The 18,880-nt window shown below is 42.4% G+C and overlaps 1 protein-coding gene across 17 annotated transcripts in view; it reads left to right on the top strand.

Annotated features, from left to right (window-relative positions):
• MECOM (MDS1 and EVI1 complex locus) overlaps positions 1-18,880 on the top strand; it is a 467,205-nt gene that overhangs the window by 363,664 nt on the left and 84,661 nt on the right. Inside the window, exon 1 of one of the 17 annotated variants that reach the window (XM_053390483.1) lies at positions 16,945-17,192. The exons of 13 other annotated variants lie outside the window; for them this stretch is intronic. In XM_053390483.1, coding sequence (XP_053246458.1) covers positions 17,142-17,192 — 51 coding nt within the window. In that variant the 5' untranslated portion in view covers positions 16,945-17,141. Of the gene's footprint in view, positions 1-16,944; positions 17,193-17,502; positions 17,874-18,456; positions 18,590-18,880 lie in introns of those variants that run through there. 3 more of the 17 variants (XM_053390486.1, XM_053390484.1, XM_053390485.1) reach the window with 3 other exon arrangements.

The following is an 18,880-nucleotide window of genomic DNA, read 5'->3' as shown; positions in this document are numbered from 1 at the left end:
AGCAAATACTGGATATAGTAATATAGATTAATATATGTAAATATACGTGTAGTGCATGTACTCTGAAATATTTGCAGAAAACAAGGAGATTGATTTGATTGATTCATTCCATGCAAACATAATGTACACTATAAAATATAAGAAAATGTTCTCATATTATTTAGAGGATCAAGATGACCACTTCACCACAAGCACATTCAATATAGTTTTAGACATTAATTTTTCTTTAAATGCCTCCCTGATGTTTGTGAGAATCTGTTCTAAATGGCATATTCAAAAACAAACTGCTGTAGAGAACATCTGTTTGTGTTGTTTTTTCACATTCAGGGCAACCTTGGACTAGAGCAGTATTTAAGGCCAATGTGTAGGGGGGGGGAACAGAGTGGACTTCAGTAGCTTAATGGCAATGCTGAAAATAATGTAATATAAATCTGCAAAAAAGGACAAATGCTTTCTCTCTTTCAAAGCACATTGTATTTGGCAGCCTTTGGAAAACTTCAATGTAAACATTAAAAAAAAAAGAACCAAACATATTACTGCAATTTCTGCCTCAGGCACCAATCAACAAAGTTATTATTGCATTTAGAAAGAAACAAGAAAGAACATATGGTTATTAGCCTGACTCTCATGCTTCCTTTTTCTTTACATTCTTGAAAGGCCATAAAACAGGGAAATAAAAAAGTCATGGATGTGTAGTTTTTTTAACTTTATCTTCTGAACATTAAACATCATGTTTCAAATTTCGTATGGTACATAAAACTGTTTGGTCTTGCTGTATCATGTATACAGGACTTCAAAAAGTAAACGAGACAGTTTAGTAGATGTAATAGGTGTGTAACAACCACTCTTTAGATCTCTTGTATTTTGTACAACATCCTCTGGTTCCCAAAGGTGCTTTTAACATGATATCTATATGGCTATTTCTGAAGTCATTTATTTCTTTGCACGGCGAAAGAAAACTGGGACTAATTAGAAAGTATAGTCTATCTTGCTTGACAGTTGTTGGTGTTTGTTACTTTTCTCTGTTTCAGGTATCCTTCTACCTTCATAAACATCTTGCTTGAGATGTGACTGGAATAGTGGTGCAGTATGGGTATCACAGAAAACCCCTACAACTATAGTCTCTGCTCATGGAAACTTAGTATGGGCAAGGACTGTGGTTTAGAGTTCCTTTCTGAGGATGGATTCATCTGACCTTATTAGTTTTATGGTGATTGCAGTAAATCACATACTGACGGTCGGTACATCAATGCTGGCCACCCTTTGCAAATGTGGAGGAACAATTACAAACAGTACCCATCAGTGAAGGGGGAGCAGATAAATATGCCTTGTATTAAGTCTGACCCATCTAGCTCATTGTTGTGTACTCTGACTAGTAGCAGCTCTCCAGGGTTTCAAAACAAGGTATTCCCAGTCCTACCTAGAGATGCCAGGGCTTGTACCTGGAATCTTCCATGTGCAGAACTCGGCTGTTGAGTTATATCCCATACCTAAGAGCAGGCATCCCCAAACTCGGCCCGCCAGATGTTTTGGGACTACAAGTCCAGTCATCCCTAGCTAACAGGACCAGTGGTCAGGGATGATGGGAATTGTAGTCCCAAAACAGCTGGAGGGCCAAGTTTGGGGATGCCTGCCTAAGAGGAAGGGCAAAGTTAGTATGTGTGATTCTTTTTGTTTTGTTATTTGTTATTTTTGTATTCATCTAACTATTTTTTTAAAAATAATGTTTTATTAAGTTTAACAATAAAAAAGTAGAACAATAAAAACACAAAGAAAATATAAAACACAACAATACAAACTTTCACGATACATAAAATACAAACATTTAACAAGAAAACAAAAAAAAGACAATCAACACTCAAAAAGTAAAATAAGAAAAAACACAGATCACTCTTTTCCAATTATTCATCTTCAATTAACTTATTTTCCTGACTTCCTCACGCCTCCCTTTTTTATATCCCTTTTTAACAATTAGTTCAGCAAATTCGTATCCTACTACTTTATCCTTATTTATTTTACCTCCCAAATTTCAATTTTTTATCTCTTATTACTAGAACCCCTTCATTTTAATTCAATGTCATCAGCATTCATACATTTTACAATACTTCTGTAAATAAGTTTTAAATTTCCTCCAATCTTCTTCCACCAACTCTTCTCCCTGGTCTCGGATTCTGCCAGTCATCTCAGCCATTTCCATATAGTCGATTCATCTAACTATTATTCCAATGAGTTTAAGGTATCATTTATTGAGGTCCTACAACCAGGTGTGTGAGAGGCCTCATCCTCCTTAATTTGGGTGGTGTAACTATAGCAGGTGCCTGCAAATCATTCGCCATGTAAATGGAGTTTAGAGGGACATTTGAATCAACTCCAACATGATCTTAAGCAAGGGTTCTTACTGGCAAAGATCTCGAGGAGAATTGGCGCTAATCTTTTATTAACATATTATTATTATTAAATGGTTCCATCCAGGAATAACTTAAGATGGAGAACTTCATAACTGAATCTTCTTCTTCTTCTTCTTCTTCTTCTTCTTCTTCTTCTTCTTCTTCTTCTTCTTCTTCTTCTTTGCTGTGTATATGTGTGTGTGTAGATCTCTGGATGATTCACATCATAAAAATACAAGGTAAAAACACGAAATACATAATAAAAACAAGAACAAACCAAACCAAACCACTAATCCCCCACTGCCTCCAACAAAAGCAGCTAAAAGGAGATGGGAAGTTAATCAGCCAAAGACCTGGTTGAAGAGGAACGCACACATGGGAGAGGGAGAGATAAAAATTATTTGTAGATAGGAAACTAGATGTCAGGAAGAAGTGTTTCAGCCGAGTCACCTTGCTGATATGTTAGTTTTATATATTTGGGAACTACCAGTATTTGTTCATGGATAATCATTCAGCCCCCATGGAATCTCCTGCAGTCTTCAAAACAGAGTAGCACAGTTCTGGAATAATTTTACTACCAAATTTATTGCTTATATGAATTGGATTCGAAATATTTTAAACACAACAAATGCATTTCATTTTTAAAGTAATGAGCAGTTGATTTCTGAAGCTTTTGGCAATGTTGCTGTCACAATCCCATAAACAGAGAACTTTGGGACATAGAAAATGGATTCCAGGTTTTCCTCCCATATTGCGATTAATAGCTAATTAACTAAAATTCCAGCTCCCAAACCATACCATATTAAGTCCTATTGTTAGGTGGTATGCCAATGCAGCTCATAAACTTTAGATGTTACTATTACAGTGAGAACTAGCTTGGTAAAATATTATGATATTCCAAAGAAGTAGGAGTTCTTCCAGATACCAGGCCATTAGAGCCTAATTATAATCTTAGGTCCCTCTTTGACGTCAGCAGTACTTGGGTGTAAATAAGTGCCTTTGACTTGCTAAAGGCAAATATTTGGCAAAGAAAATAAAGATAGTGGTTGAGAACCAGGAGAGAAAGAGAGAGAGATCACGTTAGATTTGAAGTGCCTGAGTAAGTTCTGGCCAGCATTCAAGGTGGTAGGAAAGGTTTGATAAATAAACTCTTATGAGAGGCTGTAGAGTGCTGTGCAGATATGAATCAAAATTATAAAATCAATACATATTGATCTTTATATATCATGTGAATAACAGTGGCTGAGATGCTCCAATTTAACTTGTCTATTGCTCAAGAGTTAGTGGAAATAACCACAAGTGGGACAGAAAATATTGCTGCTCATTGGTGAGATTACTTAGCAGGCCAGAGATTAAAGAACTTGTCTTGTTGCACTAGGGGGGGGAAAGAGGTTGTGAGTAGTTATGAATGTGTTCTATGAAGAAAGAACTGAAAGGACACAGAAATGGAGAAGAGAAATGTAATTTAGATTAGCAAAACTGTGAGGGTTAAGTATGAAAAGCTATGTTTGGGAGATCGTTATATATAGGACGCTAAGAACTGCAGGCTAAGGACTACGTAATAAATTTAAACCACATAATCAACTACATAATAAAACTGTAGTGGAATCCAAATGATTAGACTTACAAGAAGCATTATGGGAGCAAATACTATCACCTCTTTCAAGACTGCAGGTGATTTCAAACTCTTTACTGTGCTACAGCAACCTGAAAACTGAACAAAGAGAGTTGTTTATAATTTGGTGAGCTAGGCTATTGTAGAATGTAATAGCACAGTGTGTATATCTTTGCTAGAGAACTAAATTGGTTTAACAGATATTCCCTTTTGCAAAGGAACTCTGGGAACTGTAGTTATGTGAGTGGAGGCTCGAGATCTGAAAAAGAGAATTCTCAGCTCCTTCATCAAACTTCAGCTCCCAGGATATATGACTGTAGGGTGTGTTTGTGTGTATTCATAAGCTACAACAACTGAGAGACATGTTGGAGCTTTCCTGATTATGGAAGACAATGCCACAGTATTCCATCAGCTTCTTTCTCACAAACAGACCACTCTCAAGAAATAAAAATACAGTGGTACCTCAGGTTAAGAACTTAATTCGTTCTGGAGGTCCATTCTTAACCTGGAACTGTTCTTAACCTGAGGTAACATTTTAGCTAATGGGGCCTCCTGCTGTCGCTGCGCCGCCAGAACACGATTTCCGTTCTCATCCTGAAGCAAAGTTCTTAACCCGAGGTACTATTTCTGGGTTAGCAGAGTCTGTAACCTGAAGCGTCTGTAACCTGAAGCATCTGTAACCCGAGGTACCACTGTAGAACAAATAAGCAGTTGGTTGTAATGACAATTACCCAGTGTAACTGTAATGCTAGGGCAGTTTCCTGCTTCCGCATTTCCCTTATCTCACAGCTAGACAGGATTTAGTCAGGAATTGTGTGTTTAGGAAGCAATGTGGCATAATGGCATAATGGTGGGCAGAGAACCAGACTGTGTCACAGGAATAATGTTGTAGGTCAGTATAACCCCCCCCCCAGTTGAGTTTATGGCACAGACAACATACAAACCATGCATGTTTAATCAGAAGTAATGTCCTAGGATCAATGGCATTTACTCCCAAGTAAGCGGGTGGCACTGTGGGTTAAACCACAGAGCCTAGGACTTGCCGATCAGAAGGTCAGCGGTTCGAATCCCTGCGATGAGGTGAGCTCCCATTGCTTGGTCCCTGCTCCTGTCAACCTAGCAGTTCGAAAGCACGTCAAAGTGCAAGTAGATAAATAGGTACCACTCCGGCGGGAAGGTAAACGGCGTTTCCGTGCGCTGCTCTGGTTCGCCAGAAGTGGCTTAGTCATGCTGGCCACATGACCCGGAAGCTGTACACCGGCTCCCTCGGCCAATAAAGCGAGATGAGCGCCGCAACTCCAGAGTCGGTCACGACTGGACCTAATGGTCAGGGGTCCCCTTTACCTTTTTAAGCATACATAGACCTGAAAGCTTAAGACACTATTGCTACAATTTAGCATTGATGCTACCCAAGTTCCAAATCTCAAGGATTTGTACCGGTTATGAATACCTAGTTGCTAAGGTTTAGCCCATGTATAGTGGTCTAACAAACCTGTAACAAACAATTCCATATTTCATTGCCAAATATAAATGATATTTAGCACCATTGTCACAACTTGGCTCTGTGGTAATAATTCTGCAGACTGTGCTGATCTTTACTTTGCCTTTAGCAAGGTTTCTATCAAGTTTTAGGCCAGTGCCTTTCTGTAGAAGAATTAATCATTGTAATTAAATCTCTCTCAAGAACAATTGGATGACTCACACTTCTGAAATGTTCAGGTTGCTGAGATGATGAGTCGATTCATCAGGAACAATGTTAGTTCATCACTTTTTCTGTTCAGCTTGAAATTTTAATTCCAATAAAATGTAATATGAATTCTAATTGAATGCCTTTTAATGATCCATTTCAGTCAAATCAGATAAAAATAGCTGTCTTTCTTTACCATGGAACTGGTGTAAATGTAGAAAAAATAAATTTTAAGTATAGTTTTTTCCTGTATTTGCCTCACTCCAAGGAGATTTTTTTGGATTTACCTCTCTGAAAATCTGAATCAAACAAGTTTACAAGTTTCAGAAAGAACCTGCCTAAACTTAGGGAGCACACCTGAAATGGTAAAATGAACACCTGAAAATTTTAAAAGAAGTTTTTGACTTTTATTGGGTGATAAATTGGTTTTTTGCTATATAAAATCCACAGGTGCTCATGTCTGTTTATTGAACATATAGCTGAAAAGTGAACTATATTAAGAATTGTGTCAGAGTGGTCAGCCACCCGTAACAGTCGTTAGCACTGGATTTCTAATTATGTACTCATATAGTTCTTTATTGTGAACAATTCTGCTAAGCAGAATTCTAACGTGCTGGAAAAGTCAGCGTTTACTTGCCGTCTTGTTGATGTACTCTGTTAAGTTTAGAATTGCTTTTATTTGCTAATTGACTATTACATTGAATTATAGAAGCGTAGAATTGTTGAGTTGGAAAGACCCTGAGCGTCATCTAGTCCAACCCCCTGAAATGTAGGGATCACAACTAAAGCATCTATGACAAGTGGCCATCCAGCCTTTGCTTAAAAACCCCCACCTCCCGAGGGAGACCATTCCACTGTCGAACAGCTCTTACTGTCAGAAAGTTCTTCCTGATGTTTAGTATGAATCTTCTTTCTTGTACACTGGTACCTTGGATTAAGAACTTAATGCATTCTGGAGGTCCATGCTTAACCTGAAACTGTTCTTAACCTGAAGCACCACTTTAGCTAATGGGGCCTCCTGCTGCTGCCGTGCCACCGCTGCGCGATTTCTGTTCTCATCCTGAAGTAAAGTTCTTAACCCAAGGTACTATTTCTGGGTTAACGGAGTCTGTAACCTGAAGCATTTGTAACCTGAGGTACCACTGTAACTTGAAACATCAGATGCATTTTCACGGCTGCTGGGGCCTGGTTGTGGGGTAAGAGCTGGGAAACCCAAGTTCAAATTCTCCTTGGGCATTGGCTCAATTCACAGACATATGCTTTAGATGGTTGTTATGTAATAATGCAACAAGGAGTTCACTATACTTCTTTGGTAGCAGCTACCCGCTAGGAGATTACGACTGAAAATTCGGAGAAACTTTCTGCCAATAAGAGCTGTTCGGCAGTGAAACAGACTCCCATGAGACGTGGTGGACTCTCCTTCTTTGGTGGTTTTTAAGCAGAGGTTGGGTGGCCATCTGTCATGGATGCTTTAGCTGAGATTCCTGCATTGCAGAGGGGTGGACTAGATGACCCTTGGGTCCCTTCCAAGATTCTATGATTCTATGAATTTCAGCATCACTGAGGGAGACTACATTACTTATGTATGTAGTTATAGATTAACCCTTAGCTGTTGTTCTTTAAGGTAAGAAAATAATTAAGAGCCTAGAAATTTTAAAATGGTGTTGCGGAGGTGTTGTAGAAAGTCAGGCCTCCATCTTGTGCCACATGTTAGAAAATCATCCAGTAGGTGCCACTGGTAGCAGTTTTCTCCTTCTCCTATTTGGGGACTTCCCTGGTTTTTTTCTGGCCCATGTAGGACCAGTCTGGATATTTAGCCTTCGTAAAGACGTTATTATCCCCAAAAAGTTTTTGATTGAGTTTCCACTGAAATGAAGTTGCATTTTAATGTTTTAATGTTGTGTTTTAATCTTGTTTTTTAAGCTGTATTTCAATCAATTATTTTATATTTGGTGTTAGCTGCCTTGAGCCCTGTCTTGGCTGGGGAGGGCGGGGTAATAATAATAATAATAATAATAATAATAATAATATTATTATTATTATTATTATTATTATTATTATTATTTAACAGCAATTCCCCATCAAAGGTAGTACTTGTTAGACTGGGTGGTTTAGCCCTGGTCCACTCAGTTGTTTGTTGCAACAGGATTGCATGGAAGAGCTAGGAATAAGCAAAACAATCTATTTCTGATCTGCATCATATTTGTTTAGCATTTAATCTGTCCTGTTTCTGCATTACTCTGTGATTAAAAGCAAACAAACATTTAAATCTGTATTTTTTTTATAAAAAAAAATATCTCAGTATATGCAATTTAAGCATATTCTGAGCCAACAAACTGCAGTGGAACTTGGGAAGTATAATTGCCATTGAAATCCATGTTCCTGTCTGCACATTAGTCTATGAGGTGTGGTTCAGGTCAGTTTGTGCTGGAATTTGCAAAGACTGAATTTCTCATGTATCCTTTTAAGTAGACCTCCACTTACTGTTTACCAGAATATTCTTTGTAAGGGGTGGGATCTGCACTTGCTTTGGGCGTGCTAAAGTGTTTGGACATATCCTGTACCATGATTGCCTTTCCCCTCTTCTCACAGAGGACTGTTATTCTACATCTCAAACTGTTTTGGAAAGTTCTCTGAGTTTCAAAATAGATTTGCTAGGTGACATGGGGGAATCTGCTGTTTGAAATGCAGAAACCCAAAGTGTTAGGTGCTACAACTAGTTGTATGATTCTTTGGAACTTGGCCATAGTTTTGAGATAAACATCATGTTTTGGAAGAGTCACTTGCATTTTACGTATAGAAAGGAATATTGATTGCAAGGAGTTACGTAATTTTTTTATAGCTGCCACTAATCTTCATAATTCAAGTTTGGGTTTTCCTTCCTTCCTTCTTTCTTTCTTTCTTTCTTTCTTTCTTTCTTTCTTTCTTTCTCTCTCTCTCTCTCTCTCTCTCTCTCTCTCTCTCTCTCTCTCTTAATTGGGATGGTTGTTTAATGTTTCTTGAACTGGAACACATGCATCTGCAGCCATCAGAGTAACTCTGTTGGATACCTGTCAAGAAAGAATACCATCATATAAATCCTATGTACACACTTGTGTTTCTAGGATAACTATGAAAACAATATGTAGATTATTTGACTATCATACTTGGCTGATTAGTGTTTAAGCATTAAGAGTGTCACACCCAGGAAAGAGCAAAGGAGAACAATGTTTTTAAAGAAACATTGAGTCCTTAATAGGACGGGTCCAAAGGAGTTGTTCGAAGATTCCTGCTTTCAGAAGTCTGAAATAATGCCATTCAAAGTAATGCTCGGTGCCTGCCGTCCACATGACACTCCAACTATGTTTTTAAGACAAACATGTACACACACAAACTCACACACCAGATAGATTTTGCCAGCTATTGCCTGGATAGCTATTGTTCCACTTTGGTTTTTCAATAATGGCTTTTTGTGGCTGTCAGGCTAATGTTGCCTACAGTCAAAAGCAAAGCAAAAATATTGCCATCTCCTAAATAAATACGTAAATTAAAAACAGTGATTTGCCTTTGGTCGTTGTGCAGGACCATACTCCAAATGTGCTGCCTAAAATGTAAACAGATAAAAATCTCAAATGAGTACCAAATCTTGCTGTTATTTCTGTTTCAGAGTTTAATTAAGTCAGGGGGAAAGCTGGTTGCTAACAGAGCATCGGGGGCTATAGTGAGATCTGACCGTTTCTAGCATGTTGGATTCCTGGACAATAATGGGGTGCTAATTTTGAAAGCCTACACCACTGTCCCAAAAAAGATGTTGTAGAAAATCAGGCCTCCAGCGGTCCTGGCAGAGCCCAGACTGACCCTTGCAAATGAAAATAATCAAAAGTAATTAGAAGCGTGCTGGATTACTCCTCGGAGATCTGAGCGAGAGAATAAACATGCCGGAGTCCTTCGAGCCACTGCAAAGGGCCCATGTCTGAGCTGTTAGGTGCCCTGACCTTGTCCACATAAAGATGTGATTTATGAAGTGCAGGGCACAGCAGCAGGGGCTTCTGTCTTCTCCAGAAGAACCAAATTACTGAGGTGGAGATTAACATGCTTTCAGTTGGGCCCATTTCCAGACCAAGGGAGATTTTTTATTCAGGAAGAAAGAAAGAAAGAAAGAAAGAAAGAAAGAAAGAAAGAAAGACCCCTTTAATTTCCTCTCTTCTCTCTCTCTGTCTTTGGGGCTGTATGGAAAAAGAAGCCGCTAAGGTTTTGTTAGTTAGGAGGGAGTTCATTAAAAAGAATGGATGGGATATATAAATATGTCTAAATATGAATTGGACAAATGCAGGTTTTTGAACTCCTTGTTAGGCATCTTATTGGCAGGGGGTTGCCGCATCTAAAACTAGGTCTGCATCTTTCTTAGTTAATATAAGGACAAATCTGCTAAAATCTTATCTGGGCACTGGTTTCAGAAAGAGTCTGCTACTAACTTTTAAAGTGAATTAGCGCACAAACCAGTGAGCTGCCTTCCTTTCTTTCCGACTTGGATTCTAGCTTTACTGAAAAGATAGTGGTGAGATTTTAAGGTGAGCTTGTTATCCAACGACTATGGTATTTAAAGAAGAAATAACTCTGCTACCAGCTACTTGTCTGAATTCCAGCCCCCCCCCTCCCCTTTCAGCGCTGTCCGCTTGCAGAGCGGCTGTCCTCCCCAGGAAGCCTATTAAAAGTGGACAGTGCAGTTATTTCATCTGGCTTTGCCTGGGCTGCTTTTCTTTTTGCTTTAATGATGTGCTGGAATGCACCATACCCATAGGGTCTCCATTAGAGGAACTTTTACTTCGGGGACAGCCATGAAGTTTAAAGGCTTAAAAGAGGCATCAGTTTACATTCTGGTGGGAATAGCTAGCAGACTGCAGTACTTATGCCTTACTGCCACTACTATTACAGAGGCTTATTTAAAATAAACAATTGCTAAAAAAAACCAAAAAAAAAACCTGGGATGTACAGCCAGTGGCTTTTCTGGGAAAATTTGGAACTCTGAACACATCACAGAGGTGTCTGATAAAGATAAATCCAAGGATGCATTTGGATCTTTTTCAAGCAGTGAGAAAACTGAGCAACATGGAACATACTCTGAAAAAATGAGCTCTTTTTTCTGGGAAGCATCCCATGCTTCAAGTTATTTGCAAATGTACCGGTACTTACCTGAAAATGGGGGAAGCTGTCTCCCAAGTGTTCCTTTTGACCACTAAGGAAAAGAAATTGCATTAGGAACAAGCTTCCCTCTCTTCACCTATAATCATGTATTGCAATTGTAATGCTACAGATAATAATAATAATTAATAATAATAATAATAAATTTTATTTATACCCCACTGAGTTTCCCCAAATAAAGCTGCTTACAGTTTGTCTCTTGCCTCTGCCATGAACTTACCACAACTACTCAGCCTACAATACAGGAATAATAATACTGACCTATTTACTTTGGGGTTTAGTGTAAGAACAAGGCCTTGGCCCTGAAGCAGTGTCTCCACCCCCATCGTTCAGCCCGGACACTGAGGTTCAGTTCCAAGGGCCTCCAAGTGGTCCCCTCACTGTGAGAAGTGAAGTTAGAGGGAACCAGGCAGAGGGCCTTCTCAGTAGTGGCACCCACCCTGTGGAATGCTCTCCCATCAGATGTCAAAGTGTTAGACAATTATATGACTTCCCACAGATATCTGAAGGCAGCCCTGTATCAGGAAGGTTTTAAAACCTGATGTTTTGTTATGTTCGTTTATACTCTCTTGGAAGCCTCCCTGAGTGGCTGGGGCAACCCAGTCAGATGGGCAGGGTACAAGTAATAAATTGTTGTTGTTGTTGTTGTTGTTGTTGTAACATGTATAGAGCATTTTGAGCTATCTGAATCATAATATAAATGTTAGATATCATGCAAACTATTAACTGTAGAGACCAATATGGGAGAGACATGTCGGTGGGGCAGATGAGGGTGTCCAGTTTTGCTGTTGCAGGTGTACCATGACATTTATTCTCTCTGCGTTCCTCCCAGCGGTCATTCCTCCTCTGGGATACAATAATTGTATCCTCTGGGATACAGTTAAGGGGAAAACAAAGGGAGGAAAAGGAGAGATAATGATAACAAAGGAAAAATGTGAGAAAATATAGTATTGCTGATAACATCTGAACAATGAATCTTTTATAGATATTTAATAGCTATGTCACCAACACATCTTTGATGTAAAACATTTCATAGCGTGGAGAGCCAAGGTGATTTGTGAATTTCTTTCCTCTAAGGCAGACCAGTGTGAATACATACAGAAGAGGGCTTAGGTTACCTGGGAATGGTTTGCCTATAGCACTCGATGGTTCATAGCTGAAGTGAGTTTTGCGGATTGAATTGCTTAGTTCAAACTGCTCATTCTCTTACCTGCTGTTAAGTAGCAATTCATACATTGCCAGGTGCTCATGCCTCATGGTTTCTGCCATGCCACTGCTGCTACCAGTTGCATCCAGGAGTGAGGCCAAGTGCAGAATCCATTATCGACAAGCCGAATAATGATGGTATAGGCGGGAAACTTGCAATATGCAATAAGCCCTGAGGTTTGGAGTGGCATAGCTGGCATTGGAGGGGAGATGGTCTGTGTGAGCATGCTGAATCACATGTAAAGAATGAATGTTACAGCTGCTACAAAGAGGGCAAGGGCTGCAGTGTTAGAATCAGTATGTATGCAACGCTTGTAAGCTGCCTTGAGCATGGTTTGAACTGTGGAAAGGCGACATACAAATAAAATTATGTATGCACGTATGATTAAAAAGGATAAAACCTCCATGTTCCATCCAGTGATCTTTGGAGGAAGGCTGGGATCCACATGCGATTAATAATAAAGCAGTAGCATTCATGTTGTTCCTTCTTTTGTGACAGTTGTACAATTCTTAACTATGCACTAATGTGTATTAAGGCATAAATCCTATGGAAACATGGTTGGGAATAAGCCCCGCTGAACACAATGGGACTTCCTTCTGAGTGAACCTCCATAGAATTTATGCTGTTAGCATTGTAAGGCTCTTCCTGCACCCTTCATTGCTAGTGGATTTAGCTAATTGCTGTGGAGGGTGGTCATGTGCATTACATCACTTACTTAAAAATGTGTTTTAAGCGACACCTGCTGCATTTGAAGGTCCTCCTGATCGTTCTGCTGAGTGCGCTTCTGAACTTCTGCCCCAAAGTCCTGCCCTGACAGCACCACTCATTATTGCCACCACTCTTGCACAGCAGGAAATGGAAAGGGGGGGGGCGCTTTGGTAGGCCAATCCAGGGCTAACTCAATTCTGAGAACTGCAGGACAGTAACTACCACCCATTGGCTTCTATTTGGTGTAAACTTCTCCGTTGTCCAGTTTTCTGTGCACTATCATGATGGATGTAACATGCTGGTTGTACACACTCATGCACTGGATGTCAGACTGGTATGTGCTTTTTTCTGCCCAACAAAAATAGAATAAGGTTCTATACACTAACCATTGATAGTGTTCAGACTAGTGATATTTTTTGGGGGGTACTCAAGGGTACACAGTACCAGTAATTCTCTTTAGTTGTTACAGTAAGTGTCACACTTTTTAACAACAATTACATGGTGAGTACCGGCACCTATTTTTCTGGGGGGGGGGGAATCACTGGTTCAGGCCCTTCAAATTCTGATCCCTCTTCCAGCTGATTTAGAACACTTCTGCTAAACTCACTGTGTTCTTCTGTTGTTACAATCACATTGTTCTATAGGCTTTACACTGGCTTCCTATTGCACTTTGAACCAACTTTAAGACTAAGGCTGATTTTTAGAGCTCTCTCCACCTCAGCCCAACTATATTTCTTCTACATGGCTCCCTTACTATGTGTTCTGCCCAAACTGGTCTGCTATTGAGCCCCTTTGGTCATCACTGTCTCTTTCTCCCTTTCCTGCCTGTGTTCCTTATGCCATGACACTCTAGAGTAGCCATTCGCTCCCTAGTCATCAAGCCACTTCCCTTTCAGCAACAGGGTGAGCTCCCGTTGCTCTGTCCCAGCTTCTGCCAACTTAGCAGTTCAAAAGCACACCGGGGCAAGTACCTAAGTAGGTACCACTACCACAGGAAGGTAAATGGCATTTCTGTGTGCTCTGGCTTCTGTCATGGTGTTCTGTTGCACCAGAAGCAGTTTAGTCATGCTGGCCACATGACCCAGAAAGCTGTCTGTGGACAAATGCTGGCTCCCTTGGCCTGAAGCGAGATGAGTGCCACAACCCACAGTCACCTCTGACTGGACTTAACCGTCCAGGGGTCCTTTACCTTTTACCTTTACCTTACATTCTTATTATAAATCTATCAGGTATGGACACATTAAGCCTCATGTGAAAATGCCGGAGGCTAAAATCCTGAATATATTTACTTTACTTGGAAGTAGGCCCCAATCAATGGGACTTATTTTGTATAAATGTGGCTAGAGTCCCGCTGTAAAAGGCAACAATGGCTGCATATATTTATCTAGAAGTATGGTAAGTCCTCCTGATATCACAGCTCCCCAAGCTGTATGGTGGTTGTATTTGCCACATTCACACTGGTGAATGTGGTGGATGCTCCTACCTTGGAGGTTTGTAAGCAGAGGTTGGAGGGCCATCAGCCATGTATGATTTAGTTGAGATTTCTGCATTGCAGGGGGTTGGACTAGATGACCCTCGGGGTCTCTTCCAACTCTTCAATTTCACGAATATATCTTAGGTGAACTGCACAACTAAAACGCTCTATATCGGAGAAGGTGAAGGAGGAGAGTCTCCCATGGAGGAATGCAATAACCCTGGTCCTTCCTTCCTTGCGTTGCATTGGCATGATAATAATATCAGCCTAACCCGCCTTGCAAGAGCCAACCGCGGGGCTAAAATGCAACTGAGGAGGAAGGATGGGGCAGAAATGTAAGAACGCCAAGTACATTGCGAAGTTCTTTTGGGGTGGAATCTGCATCCTACTGAAAGCAGTGGCAGAACTCCCATTGCTTTGAGTGGCTCTCGATTGCACCCTTGGGGAGCAGCACTCAGCCGATACCTTCCACTTTCAGCAGCAGCCAGCCACCGCCTTGGCTCCAGCGCCTGGATGAAAAGTACCTGCAAGCTACGAGCCCGACGCGGCTCGTGTTGCTTTAACACCAGCGCGCGACGCCATCTACTGGCCAGGAGCCGCAAGTTCCCTGTTTTCCTCCTTCCAAACCAGGGCAAAGAAATAATAATACATTGAGCTCTGTGGGTATGTGTATAAAACGTCCATCCTTTCTATGAAATCATGATTTAGCCAGAGCCTGTTTCTAACCCTCCCCTGCCCCCCCGCCCCCGCTTCTGTGTGTTTTATTCCCCGACGTTTCCTCCTTTTCGCAGCTCGTTTGTTCAAAGGGAGACTGAAGGTGCGCGCTGCGTGGGATCGGTGGCGTTGGAAAGGAAGCGTCCTCCTATCAGGACCTGTGATCAGGCCTATGTGGGCTCGAGCAATCAGTTTCCCAGATTACTTGTATTTAATACACAATGCATCATAAAACAAATCCCTCATCCTGACAGGAAGAAAATAGAACAGCTCATAGCTCGAGCTGCTCCAATTTATGGCTAAATTTGAAAAAAGAAAAAAGGAAAAAAGGAAGGGAAGAGAACGAGGAGGCACCAAGAATGGCACCAAATTGCGCGAAGGCAGGAAATCAATAAGGACAGCAAAATCGGGACCTGGGGAGACTCCCGAACTTAACCTTCCTGTCAAAGAACCTTGGGACGTATCTTCTGTGAGAAGATGTTATTTACAAAGCGTTTGGTTTTGCCCAACTGCTGGGCGGCAGGGTTTTCTTCCTCTCCCCCCACCCGCCCCTCCTGGAACAATAGCCATTATCTGAAATAACAGTTCAATGTCACAGATAACAGGCCTCGGAGACGAATTAATCATCATCTTTTGTCACTTTCTCCTCCGGCCCCCGATGGCCCCGCCCTCCCTTCTCCTAATCTATAAAGTGAGAATTAGATTTGCACTTTTAAAAAAAGAAAAGTTGAGTGGCACCGGGAGGCGAAGTGCGGGGTTTCCTCCCCGATGTTTGTACATGTTCGCATTTACGAGATGTTAGCTGTGTATCCAAGCGCCACGCACCCCTGTGAGCCGCGCCTGCTCCCCCTCTTCATTAATCAGGCTCCGTCTTGCGCGTTTATGTACGTGTGTATGTGGCAGACGCGTATCGCGGCTCCTGATCATCGCAACGCTTCTGAATCTGCATCAAACCCAGAGCTGAAGTTGAACTCGCTGAGAATCTGCTGACTTGGGTCCGCGACTTTGCTCTGCTTAAACCGTTTTGATGTCCCAATATGTTTCAAATACAGAAGCCAAGACAATATCAAAGGGAGAGAGAAAATTATTAATCCTGCAGCTAACTAGCTCGCCCTTTCATTCGCCAATTTTGTTTAAAAACAGTGGACATGATGCTGTTTACATGCTACATTCCCCAACCCCCCAAAACGTATATTTACAATTACAATGGTCGTGATGTGATATGTAGGAAAGTCTCAAGAGGAGCTAAAATACATCTTAACTATTTGTTTTCTAGGTTTTCATGGGAGAAAGCTTTTAACTTCAGAGCTGTTTAGAAACAGGTACCAGAAATCTACTATCGAAGTCTCAAAATTAGAAGGCTAATAACTCCAGCCACACTACTAATTTCTCCTTAGTAAAATGTCTTGCGAAGCACAGAAAACGGTTGTGAGATGGGGGAAAGCCGTTTGTTGAGGACTGCGTAAAGGTGGCAAATGTAGAATTTTATTAACCTCTCTTCTGCTTAGGGGAGGTGGGGATGAATTTATATATCTCTTTATAGATCAATCACACCCTTAGAGCCATTGGACCAAGCAGTTTTCGCTTTTCTAAGTAAACAAACAAGCCCACTTATTAAAATACTGAACTTCAACTCATTTCGTTATTGCTACCGATACTAATTTGCAAAAGAGCGAGTGAGCTGCTGATTTGTGTAAAACTCTCCCTAAATAAACATTCCCAGAGAAAGCGCCGCGTTAAGGGAGTTGCACTTTCTCTGAATACACCAGAAACAAAAAACAAAAAAATGAGGTGGCGATGGGGTTTCTTTCCCCCCTTTCCCCCTTCCCTGCGAAAGAAAAAGGAGGGTGGAGAGGAGTAAGGGGGGGAGCTCCTTCCGTCCAAGATCTCCCCATTGGCCGGTGATTACATGGATGAAACTGACATGTTTAAAGGGGACGGGCGCATCCGTAATCAGTCTGCCTGGCTAGGACTTCTGTCTGGGCGACCTTCTTGTGACCTCTCTCGCCAGAGGAGGCTGCTGTCACTTTAAAAATTTACTGAAAGAGGAGCCTCTGTCTGGCTTCCGATCGGCGAAGAGGTGGGGGGGAGATACCTCTCCTCTCCTCTCTCTCCCCCCCTCCCTCACTGGCCGGAGAGAGCGCCTTCTCTCATTAAAGAGACAGCTCATGAAAGAGAACCGCCTGGCGGCTGAGGGTTGCAAGAAGGGATCTGGGGAGGTAGTTTTTAAATATATATATATATATATTATTTTTTAAGCGCGCGGGGGGATCCTTTCCAAAGAGAGTCTGCGATTGGAAAAGAAGCTCTTAGGTCTGAAGAGGTGTGCAGTGTGGGGAGGGGAAACCTCGCTCTCCCCCCTTCTTGCCCCCCCCCTTACACACACGCACTCGCTCAAACCCTTTTCTCTCCTCCCTTGTGATCAAGCGGCAGAGAAGTGAAAAGGAAGTTATTTTCTCGCTCTTTCTCTCCCTCCCTCTCTTCCCTCCGCCTCCCCCCCCCCATAACTTTCTTGACGCAACACACACACTCACACACGCCCTGCAACCCCCGAGCAGCCGGAGGGCAAGCGAGGCGATGGGAAGAAATTAACACGCCGGGCTCCGAATCAATGGGGACAATTAAAGCAATCGGCGCGCGTCTCCTGGCCCCCCCGCCCCGCCGCCGCCGCATCCCCGCCGCTTCCAAGCCCCGCCACCAGCTCCCTTCCTCGCCACTTTCGCATTGAATATCGCGCACACATACACACACCCTACCCCGCAATAACGACCCCCGCTGCCACCCCCGCGCCCCTTCAAGGACCCGGAGAAGTTTCCAGGCGAGGAGAGGGGGGGAAAAGTTTTTCCCACCCCCCGATCCCCCCCCCAAATGCCGGAGAAGGAAATCGGACGCTGCAGGAGGCAAGTCAGGAAGCTGCGCCTGCGGGACTCCACCGGGTTGCAGAGGCGACACTCTTCTTTGGAGAGCGGCGGCGGCGAAAGGGCGTGTGGGGGGTGCGCGCGTGCAAGCGAAGTCGGGGGGGGCGGATCTCCTCTTGAGATGTTGCTGGCAGCTGCCTGAAGGATTGATTGCCTCTGCTGTTATTATTTCATTATTATTTTGCAATACGCCGCCCTCCTTTTTTTTCCTTCCCCTCTCTCACTGAAAGGAAGGGGTTTTGGGAAGCAGCGGACCTAGTGATCTGAGTGGGCCAAGGTAAGAGGAGCCGTTGCCAGACGATCGCTCAAGCCAGCTAGTCATAACAACAACAACAAAAAGTGTGTTTCCATGTGGCCCGGGCACTTTCCCCCTCGCCTCTCTCTCTCCCTCTCCCTCCCTCGCTCCTTCCCTCCCTCGGTGGCGCGCTCTCGCTCTCTCTCTTTCCTGGGTTCCTTCTCCAGCCCCTTTTGCAGATTCCACTTGCAAAGAAAACAGAAACAAACCTTAAGCTGCGATCTTCCTCCCCACCTTCCCCGCGCGCACAGCGGCTCTCCTCTGTCTCCGGGGCAGAGGGACGGGGCGGGGGGCAGTGCGAGATGCGTGTCCGGGATGGGTGGTGGGGATGCCTGTCTGGCTGTCCCAGGTAAGATGGAGCTGACCCAGATCGAGATACTTGCCAAGCAAGATTTGGCCTCAGGTAAAGGTTACTTTAGCCATGTTGCTGTAGTAGTCGCGGGGTGCGGAGAGTGAAAGAGCAGGCATCTGCAATGGCAGGTTTGTTGTATCACTGTTGCTGCAGTTATTTCAGAAGTAAATAAATTAAATGTGAAACGAGAATAAATGGTACGTGGCTCTCGGAGCGTTTGTTGCATTTTCAAGAGGCTTAAAGTGTTGCTTTTAAGGATATTTGAGGAGGAGTCATGTCGCAACCATACCTCTGCTTTACTTAATCTTCCAGACAGACTGAGGAGTTCTATATCTTTTTTTC

This window comes from Podarcis raffonei, chromosome 5 (assembly GCF_027172205.1).
Source record: "Podarcis raffonei isolate rPodRaf1 chromosome 5, rPodRaf1.pri, whole genome shotgun sequence".
NCBI classification, from domain to species: Eukaryota; Metazoa; Chordata; class Lepidosauria; order Squamata; family Lacertidae; genus Podarcis; species Podarcis raffonei.
The sequence above is the reverse complement of the archived record's forward strand: the minus strand, read 5'-3'. Positions and strand labels throughout refer to the sequence as shown.